The sequence below is a fragment of the Conger conger genome, chromosome 4 (genome assembly GCF_963514075.1).
Source record: "Conger conger chromosome 4, fConCon1.1, whole genome shotgun sequence".
Taxonomy (NCBI): Eukaryota; Metazoa; Chordata; class Actinopteri; order Anguilliformes; family Congridae; genus Conger; species Conger conger.
This window is the reverse complement of record NC_083763.1, coordinates 596,722-607,423: the sequence shown is the minus strand read 5'-3', so window position 1 is coordinate 607,423 and position 10,702 is coordinate 596,722. Positions and strand designations below refer to the sequence as shown.

General features: G+C 40.8%; 1 protein-coding gene and 1 long non-coding RNA gene across 3 annotated transcripts; both read right to left on the bottom strand.

Moving 5' to 3' along the window:
* Positions 1–516: 516 nt before the first annotated feature.
* On the bottom strand, positions 517–2,545 carry LOC133125856 (uncharacterized). Its single transcript, XR_009708468.1, has 2 exons — positions 2,325–2,545; positions 517–1,346 (listed from the first exon to the last, which is right to left on the bottom strand). It is a non-coding gene; the product is annotated as an uncharacterized LOC133125856 (long non-coding RNA).
* Positions 2,546–6,261: 3,716 nt separating this feature from the next.
* LOC133125852 (butyrophilin subfamily 1 member A1-like) lies at positions 6,262–9,431 on the bottom strand. 2 transcript variants are annotated; one of them, XM_061237535.1, is made up of 4 exons: positions 9,325–9,431; positions 8,288–8,356; positions 6,732–7,085; positions 6,262–6,579 (listed from the first exon to the last, which is right to left on the bottom strand). In XM_061237535.1, the coding sequence occupies exons 2-4, from the start codon at positions 8,352–8,354 to the stop codon at positions 6,290–6,292; spliced, it is 711 nt and encodes a 236-aa protein (XP_061093519.1). In that variant the 5' UTR covers positions 8,355–8,356; positions 9,325–9,431; the 3' UTR covers positions 6,262–6,289. The 2 variants fall into 2 exon arrangements, with proteins under 2 accessions (XP_061093519.1, XP_061093520.1); XM_061237536.1 differs by lacking the exon at positions 8,288–8,356 and having other exon boundaries at positions 9,325–9,393.
* Positions 9,432–10,702: the final 1,271 nt, after the last annotated feature.

Sequence of the window (10,702 nt, the reverse complement as noted above, 5' to 3'; positions counted from 1 at the left end):
TGATCTGGGATTTGGTGCAAAAAGAAAAATACATCCAGTGTACATGAACAGCAGTTACATAAGTTTCACCACATGCAGTACTATGTAAGTCCAGTTACCCTGTAGGGGGTTTTGGAAGAACAATTCAGTGAAAATGGAAAGATTTGCTTGAAGAATGCTGAGACCATGACCTCACACATGCACTCAAACGCACACACATGCACACATGCGCACATGCGCACGGACACATGCACACATGCGCACACACACACATGCACACACTCACACACACACACACACACATGTGCACACGCACAAACTCACACATTTCTTATCTTCAACTGCTACCTGCACAACAAAGATAAGGACCAGGGCCTATCTTTTTTTTTTGCATAGCCAACTAAAACTACCGAAACACAAAGTAAATCACAAAGACAACTATTAAGGTTCACAGGGAGGAACATCCCATCAGTCAGTGTGTGCATGTTAAAGCCCCACACACACTGCACCAAACTTTATTTAGAAATGAGACTGAGACTGAGTACATTACATTTTATTCAGCAGAAGCTTTTATTCAAAACAGTGCATATCAAGCTCATAAAAAACACTGCATATCAAGGTCATATAAAACCAGGCATATCACACTGACACACACCATACAGGCACCAACTGGCTCACCAGGAGCAACTGGGGGTTGGGTGTCTCGCTCACTTTGTCACACCTAGGGGGGGATCGAACCGGCAACCCTCCAACTCTTACCTCCCGAGCCAATGCCACCCCCATTATAAATATCTACAGATATTTACAGATTATTATTTAAACCTGCCACACTATATACAGTACTGTACAGAAGTCTTATTCAGCCTCGATTTCTTCAATATGAAGTTGGTCTTAGGTATTTATTTTTGTTTTAGCACCAGTTACGATAGACCAGTACGTACCAGGATATTTAAATAACAAAAAATGCACTCCACAATGAGTTCACAAGACTTCCATTTTCATTAAAATTTTTTACTTGTGAATGCAATTCACTTATGATTATCTGCTTATATAAGTGCACCTATCATATAATTAAATATTAAGGGTCCATACACATGTTTATACAGTTTTTATCACTGTATAAAGCATTTTTAATCATTAAAAAACTGGTTTAAGCAGGCGGGTTTAATGTTGGGGCTGATTGGTGTATACCACACCTGCATGAAGACCTGATGCTGTCACCTTCAACAAGGGGGAAGCTGCTTAATTCTTCTGTATTACACATCTAGCATTTCATTTCAATGTTCTCCCATATCATATCTTTTCAAATCTATATATTTCCACTTCTTCCTCTGTGTGTCTCATTTCGTATCCCTGGAGGATGATGGCTGTGGAAGAAAACAACAAGAACATTACATGCTGGACTAAATTATTTCAACAGACTCAATAATTCAATAATTTCCACATTCTCCCAGTGAAATGTACGATCACCTGCATGTACACAATCATTATCAAATTCTGGACAAACACAGAAATTGGTTGTATAGATGCTGATGATAGGTGAAGTACGATGTGTTTTCATTCTGCAGAGGATGATATTGTGATTCTCCATCAGCTTACAGAAGTAAGTGTTGTAAAAGTGCTGTTTCAGAGTCAGTTGTGTGTAAAAGTGCTGTTTCAGAGTCAGTTGTGTGTAAAAGTGCTGTTTCAGAGTCAGTTGTGTGTAAAAGTGCTGTTTCAGAGTCAGTTGTGTGTAAAAGGTCTGATTAAATACTAGACCACTGGCCTCATGATCAAAGTACAGGACTGTTCCTTTGAGCAGTTTTCCTCAATTCCCTATTCTACAGACAGACGCACACACACATATATACACAAACACACACACACACACACACACACACTCACACTCACACACACACACACACAAATACACACAATTGCACTCGCACTTGATTATCTCTGTTGCCCCTGTTTGCCTGCATTCGACCTGCCTGATCTGCCTGTCATTGAATAAAGACATCTATTCCGCCTGCTTCTGTGCTGTGATTGGTTCTGCAGTCCCGACACCTGATACTATTATAGACATTCAGAATAATTTAAGGAGCTTACATTTTTAAGAACACAATTTACGAAACAGGTTGAGTTCAAAATCAAGTTCAAAACCACCCCAACCTGACATTAAACCTCTTTAATTAGTTACTCAGATACTTTTATCACCTTCAGTGTCCCCCAATAGCCAAACCCTTTACTAGTTAATTTAATCTCCTCATATTCCTTTTCCAACCGACTTCTCAGAATGACATTAACAGCATTATTTCAATTCATACCTTCATATTATTTATGTTAAAGATCAACTTTTCATTTACCTTTTCTTCCAACGATGGATGAACACACACTGGACGATGCCCAAGAGAATAAGTGCAGTCATAGTGACAGCAAAGGCAGCTCTCCATGGACGGCTTTGACACGCATCTGAAACATATATGGGTATTTTTAAATAGTTTGTTCATTCTTTCACTCTTTCACTCTCCAGTCACACACCTCAGAAATAAGGAGTCCAAGCACATCCCAGGTATACAGTGCAGGGAATGAAAATATCCCAGGTATACAGTGCAGGGAATGAAATTATCCCAGGTATACAGTGCAGGGAATGAAATTATCCCAGGTATACAGTGCAGGGAATGAAATTATCCCAGGTATACAGTGCAGGGAATTAAATTATCCCAGGTATACAGTGCAGGGAATTAAATTACCGGGATTCTAAATAAATTAACACAATGGACAAATGACAATGTATGAACAAATGTTTGTGAGAGTCAGTGAGAAATTCAGTCGATGAGTGCTTAGATTAAGAATACAGATTGTGGTTAATTCAAAGAAATTAAGATGACTCTGGGAAAACCAGTAGATAGAACTAATGCCACACTAATAGAATGAGCTTTTGCAGAGGAACTGGAGAAATTGGTGGCACATCCACACAGTTCCAGGCATTGATCACAATGTGTGGAATAGTTTGCCAGCACATGTAGTGGAAGCAGAAACACTGGGGGTTTTCAAGAGCAGGCTGGATACGGTGTTAGATTTTATTTAGCTGATAGGCAATTTAGGTGGTAGGTACACTTAGGGGCAGGAAAAGGTGAGCATTGCTGGGCTGAAGGCCTGTTCTCACCATTACCTTGTTATGTTATGTTATGTTATGTTATGTTATGTTATGTTATGTTATGTTATGTTATGTTATGGTCAACACGATTTCTCTAACATGGGGTTTTTCAACGGATTCTAGCTAATTTTCGGGTGCTGAATCCAAATCTGGCATTAGCCTATCACATCAGGTTTCTGAACAGCCTCACTCACGACTCACGAGTCTTCACAGCTGTAAATCACAAAAAACATAAACAAAGACATAAAACATTTGTACAATTCTTTTAAGGCCCTGAATGAAGAAGTTTTGGTGAGAATAAACAGAATTCGCTGTTTTATCCCCACCAAGACTGCCAGACTGTATGGTCAACTTTTGTAAAATCCATGAATATGGAGCATACAGATAGCACAAAAACTGTCCACAGGCCAGTGCCTGGTGGCCAGGCAGCCCACGTACCTCCTTTTGGCCTTCAAACTTTGTTCTTGCCACCACTCAGACACAAAAGAACCTTGTCTCGTCTGTCCATGAGACTGTGTCCCAGCACCAGTTACGATAGACCAGTACGTACCAGGATATTTAAATAACAAAAAATGCACTCCACAATGAGTTCACAAGACTTCCATTTTCATTAAAATTTTTTACTTGTGAATGCAATTCACTTATGATTATCTGCTTATATAAGTGCACCTATCATATAATTAAATATTAAGGGTCCATACACATGTTTATACAGTTTTTATCACTGTATAAAGCATTTTTAATCATTAAAAAACTGGTTTAAGCAGGCGGGTTTAATGTTGGGGCTGATTGGTGTATACCACACCTGCATGAAGACCTGATGCTGTCACCTTCAACAAGGGGGAAGCTGCTTAATTCTTCTGTATTACACATCTAGCATTTCATTTCAATGTTCTCCCATATCATATCTTTTCAAATCTATATATTTCCACTTCTTCCTCTGTGTGTCTCATTTCGTATCCCTGGAGGATGATGGCTGTGGAAGAAAACAACAAGAACATTACATGCTGGACTAAATTATTTCAACAGACTCAATAATTCAATAATTTCCACATTCTCCCAGTGAAATGTACGATCACCTGCATGTACACAATCATTATCAAATTCTGGACAAACACAGAAATTGGTTGTATAGATGCTGATGATAGGTGAAGTACGATGTGTTTTCATTCTGCAGAGGATGATATTGTGATTCTCCATCAGCTTACAGAAGTAAGTGTTGTAAAAGTGCTGTTTCAGAGTCAGTTGTGTGTAAAAGTGCTGTTTCAGAGTCAGTTGTGTGTAAAAGTGCTGTTTCAGAGTCAGTTGTGTGTAAAAGGTCTGATTAAACACTAGATCACTGGCCTCATGATCAAAGTACAGGACTGTTCCTTTGAGCAGTTTTCCTCAATTCCCTATTCTACAGACAGAAACACACGCACATATACACACTCACACACACACACACAAATACACACAATTGCACTCGCACTTGATTATCTCTGTTGCCCCTGTTTGCCTGCATTCGACCTGCCTGATCTGCCTGTCATTGAATAAAGACATCTATTCCGCCTGCTTCTGTGCTGTGATTGGTTCTGCAGTCCCGACACCTGATACTATTATAGACATTCAGAATAATTTAAGGAGCTTACATTTTTAAGAACACAATTTACGAAACAGGTTGAGTTCAAAATCAAGTTCAAAACCACCCCAACCTGACATTAAACCTCTTTAATTAGTTACTCAGATACTTTTATCACCTTCAGTGTCCCCCAATAGCCAAACCCTTTACTAGTTAATTTAATCTCCTCATATTCCTTTTCCAACCGACTTCTCAGAATGACATTAACAGCATTATTTCAATTCATACCTTCATATTATTTATGTTAAAGATCAACTTTTCATTTACCTTTTCTTCCAACGATGGATGAACACACACTGGACGATGCCCAAGAGAATAAGTGCAGTCATAGTGACAGCAAAGGCAGCTCTCCATGGACGGCTTTGACACTCATCTGAAACATATATGGGTATTTTTAAATAGTTTGTTCATTCTTTCACTCTTTCACTCTCCAGTCACACACCTCAGAAATAAGGAGTCCAAGCACATCCCAGGTATACAGTGCAGGGAATGAAAATATCCCAGGTATACAGTGCAGGGAATGAAATTATCCCAGGTATACAGTGCAGGGAATGAAATTATCCCAGGTATACAGTGCAGGGAATTAAATTACCGGGATTCTAAATAAATTAACACAATGGACAAATGACAATGTATGAACAAATGTTTGTGAGAGTCAGTGAGAAATTCAGTCGATGAGTGCTTAGATTAAGAATACAGATTGTGGTTAATTCAAAGAAATTAAGATGACTCTGGGAAAACCAGTAGATAGAACTAATGCCACACTAATAGAATGAGCTTTTGCAGAGGAACTGGAGAAATTGGTGGCACATCCACACAGTTCCAGGCATTGATCACAATGTGTGGAATAGTTTGCCAGCACATGTAGTGGAAGCAGAAACACTGGGGGTTTTCAAGAGCAGGCTGGATACGGTGTTAGATTTTATTTAGCTGATAGGCAATTTAGGTGGTAGGTACACTTAGGGGCAGGAAAAGGTGAGCATTGCTGGGCTGAAGGCCTGTTCTCACCATTACCTTGTTATGTTATGTTATGTTATGTTATGTTATGTTATGTTATGTTATGTTATGTTATGTTATGTTATGTTATGTTATGTTATGGTCAACACGATTTCTCTAACATGGGGTTTTTCAACGGATTCTAGCTAACTTTCGGGTGCTGGATCCAAATCTGGCATTAGCCTATCACATCAGGTTTCTGAACAGCCACACTCACGACTCACGAGTCTTCACAGCTGTAAATCACAAAAAACATAAACAAAGACATAAAACATTTGCACAATTCTTTTAAGGCCCTGAATGAAGAAGTTTTGGTGAGAATAAACTGAATTCGCTGTTTTATCCCCACCAAGACTGCCAGACTGTATGGTCAACTTTTGTAAAATCCATGAATATGGAGCATACAGATAGCACAAAAAATTGATTTGATACAGCAAATCTGAGCTCAGCTGAAAATTTGACAAAACCAGTTTCCAAAATCCATGCAAGAAAGAAATACATTTTTTTGTAGATCATCTGTGTGGAGTGTGTGCTCTGTTTGATTCTGTAAAGTCTTACTCACCATGGAGGCAAAACTCTGTCACCTTTTCCTCATGGAGGTTCTGCTGCAGAACTCGAAAGGTGAATCTGCTGCTGCCTTCTCTCTTTATGACAACACGTGTTCTTATGACAATGTGGCCCAGGCTGTCCCAGAGTATCTCAGGTTTCTCAGTGGTGAGATTGTGACCCTCACTGTCCTGCCAGATGAGGTCAGGCTGAGGATACCAGCCTTTAGATTCACACAGCAGGCCAACCTCCCCTCCTTCATCTGCTTCCCTGAAGATCACTGGCTCAGTTCCTACAGCTGCAGAAATGGGAGGTTAGTAACAGCTTATATCATCTAATAGTCTCTACATTACTATTATCCAGATAAAGCATCATCCATTTATCCATTTCCATTCACAAAAATGTCAAACATGTCTTTACCCCATAATATTTGGGGAAAATTTCACTGACCTGTTACTTCCAGTGAAACCATGATGCGGTAATTATTGTCAGACTTGGACTGAATGTAACATGAATACTGCCCCTCATCAGAGACCTGGACCCTGCTCAGCCTCAGAGACGTATTGCCCTCCCTCAGTTCCTCCGGGAAGAGTGCGGCCCTTCCGCTGTACGATGGGTTCTGGGACTCATTCCTGCTCTCTCCCAGAAGGTAGAGATACACCAGTGGGTCTCTGTTCTGCGGTCTGAACCACTCTATGCGCATATCCTCTGCACTTATGTTGGGTTTGAGGTGAGTGGGAAGGACAACATATTCACCAACTACAGCAATGACAGGACCAGCTGGACCCAGAAGCTGGAACATCTCTGCAGAGAGAAAGAGCACACACTAAGACTACTGCTGGACCGGCTACAGACCGACACTGCAGTTCTGCTCCAGCTACAGACCGACACTGCAGTCCTGCTCCAGCTACAGACCAACACTGCAGTCCTGCTCCAGCTACAGACCAACACTGCAGTCCTGCTCCAGCTACAGACCAACACTGCAGTCCTGCACCAGCTACAGACCGACACTGCAGTTCTGCTCCAGCTACAGACCAACACTGCAGTCCTGCTCCAGCTACAGACCGACACTGCAGTCCTGCACCAGCTACAGACCGACACTGCAGTCCTGCTCCAGCTACAGACCAACACTGCAGTCCTGCTCCAGCTACAGACCAACACTGCAGTCCTGCTCCAGCTACAGACCAACACTGCAGTCCTGCACCAGCTACAGACCGAACCTGCAGTCCTGCACCAGCTACAGACCAACACTGCAGTCTTGCACCAGCTACAGACCAACACTGCAGTCCTGCACCAGGTACAGACCGACACAGCAGCCCTGCTCCAGCTACAGACAGATACTGCAGTCCTGCACCAGCTACAGACCGACACTGCAGTCCTGCTCCAGCTACAGACCAACACTGCAGTCCTGCACCAGCTACAGACCGACACTGCAGTCCTGCTCCAGCTACAGACCAACACTGCAGTCCTACTCCAGCTACAGACCAACACTGCAGTCCTGCTCCAGCTACAGACACTGCAGTCATGCACTACTCAACTCCAGGTCCTGCATTTTGTCTGAATTTTTTTTGTTTGATCTGAAACCGTTTAGTGTGACAAATATGCAATAATAGAGGAGATCAGTAAGGGGCAAATACTTTCTCACAGCACTATACCTCAGGTAACTGACTGTAAGCCTTCTCCAAATCCAGAAGGCTCACGGCCATGTTCACTGGGGTGTCTTGTGGGAAGTGCTGGGAGGAGATGTTAATCTAAGTGTGTTAAATGTAAGTGTGTAAACAAAGCAAGCAGAAATTAAAGGGTCATCTGTGCTTATAGCTGGAATTTATACCTCAGGTTTAAACCTCTAGAACACAGAACTGGAACAGCTAATCCTTATTTCACAGTTTGTACTGTACTGTAGTTCACATTTGCGTAGCTGGTCCAGTTGTAATGCAGTTAATTCCATGCAATGTTACTGATGTATGATGTAAACTGTGTTATATTGCAGTGAGCATATTCTGTACCTGATCTGGAGGTCTGGTGGAGGATCAGGAGAATCAAATACGGGCACATTGACCAATCAGCCTTCATCTCTGGAAGAGACACAAACCCATGAGTAAATCACTGTGTAAATGACTGTGTAAATTACAGAGCCACATAGGGATCAGGTTGAGGGAAAAAAGCTTTTCTTTGCACTTGGTTGATATTATGACCTGTGATTTTGGTTTTGTGATATGAGCTAATACAACCAAACAGCCCCACAGTGGTGGAATGACCTTCCTGTGGAGTCTTCTGAGTTACGTAGCCTACAGTAATCCTTTGGCACATTATGTAAATGTACATGTGTAAATCTTGAATGTCTAAACCATTTTGTTTGCCAGTTTAATTATTTGAGGAGGTATTATTTAGGAACTCCCCTATGATTCATATTTCTCCTCACAGAAATATAGCCGTTACTGCATGCAGAATGCATATAAGTCGAGGGTGCCTAGTGACTTCTACACAGTACTGTATAGCTGAGCCTCATTACTGCCACAGAATGCCCCCCAGGCACATCCACTCCCAGTCAGACTCCCAGATAAACCACAACAATGTGCTCAGAGCAGCTCTCCCATGAGAACCGGCTCTTCCAGCTCCCAGACTGTTCCCTCAGCCCTCAGTGACGTAGGTTCAGCTTAGTTTTCATTTACACTTTGCTCCATGTTCTTTTATTGTTGATATCCAATGGCTTTTCAATGTACAGTCAACACCATAACTGGATATAATAGTGTCACCCTTCGGTGGGGGCAGGGACTGCAGAACAGTGTTTATGCGTCTGATATAAAGCAAAAATAGCGCAAAGCCCAAAGTGCAAGTTGAGAACATTTTAATCTTTTAATCATTTTAACAACTACATCTCAACCAAATTTCAACATGAAATTATGATTAATATTTTATATTGAAATGAGGTTGTAATGTGGTCATTGTATTATTGTATGTATTATTTTTCAACCTGATCACTACAGAACTCCATCATATATAGGTAACATAGTGAAACTAAACAAATAGGCAGCCTCCTTACCTGTTCTAGATTCTTAAAGGCCGTAAAAATGTATTAGCGCTCTGCTTGTATTCAGTGTCTGTGTCAAAGACTGCTTCTGGCTTAGTCTATTGACTTCACTTCAGACCCAGAAGAATCTAACAACCGGTCTGACGAGAATCACAGAGAGGAGGAGCGGAGTTAGGGTTTTACTAACCTAACCTGACTAGCAACCCTAACGCTAATGGCAGCCCAAACCATAATTCTAACCTTACATTGTCACCAACATACAAACAGTACTACTACCATTGTTATGGCTCCCTGCCCTAGTGGCTGCGTATGGTGTTTCGTTTTTTTTTTTTTGGAAATAGGTAATTGAGGGTGCACTCGAGGTGTATGGAGGACGCTTTTTCTACGTGCACCTGGCGGTCGAGCTGCAGGTTCACGCCTGTTTTCCGTTCTGGTTCCTCAGTGGTGGAATGACTTGCCTACCACTGTCAGAACAGCAGAATCCCTCCCCCTATTTCGACGCAGACTCAAAACCCACCTTTTCAAACTCTACCTTAGTCCTCCCTCCTGATTTCCCCTGCCCCTCCTTTCTGATATCCCTATCCTTGTCTAACCCCCCCCCCCCCCCCAAAAAAAATAAAAAAATAAATTTAAAAAAAGCACTTCTGATGACAACTATGTTTAGAACAGCATTTCCTGTGTATTTAGCTAGTTTCTGGATGTGATGCTCTGACTTATGGTAGAACCTATGCACTTGTAAGTAGCTTTGGATTAAAAGCGTCTGCCAAATTACTAAAATGTAAAATGTAATGTAAATGTTTGTGACATATTAATAAATAAATCCTTCATTAAATCCATCAATAAATACTTCAATATATCCATCAATAAATCCATCAATAAATAAATCCATAAATAAATCCATCAATATATACGGAAATAAATACATTTATTTATTTATTTAATCATTTATTTACCATTTTATTTATTTATTTATTTATTTAATCATTTATTGACACTTTTATTTAAGGATATATTTATGGATTTATTTAAGTATTTATTTATGGATTTATTTAAGGATATATTTATTTAAGGATTTCATGCTCCAACATGCAAATAAGAGCTGTTCTGATTGGACTGCACAGGCTGTCAGTCACTGCTGCAATGATGTCAGAAAAAGATGGAGGAAAGGAGTATCGCAGACCTACTGCGTGAAGCAGCAGATCGAATTGAACGGCAAACAGGAGACGGTTAGTAGGCTAATGTAGCTAGCTACATTAATCCTAAAATCGAGCTTGATACTTAATGAATACCACAATCACACTGAATGACACCCCCATTCCAACTTTCGTTTGTCTAGTAGATCAAATAACTGGATAAAACGAGATAGATAGATCGTTACACTCTAAACTGT

What these genes read in the sequence shown, in the direction of transcription:
- LOC133125852 (XM_061237535.1), bottom strand. Translation starts at nt 8,354, where the DNA reads ATGAAGGCTGATTGGTCAATGTGCCCGTATTTGATTCTCCTGATCCTC. An exon ending in CCACCAGACCTCCAGATCAG is followed by an intron (nt 7,086 to 8,287) that starts GTACAGAATATG and finishes TTCTCTCTGCAG; the next exon opens with AGATGTTCCAGCTTCTGGGT. An exon ending in GGTTTCACTGGAAGTAACAG is followed by an intron (nt 6,580 to 6,731) that starts GTCAGTGAAATT and finishes CCATTTCTGCAG; the next exon opens with CTGTAGGAACTGAGCCAGTG.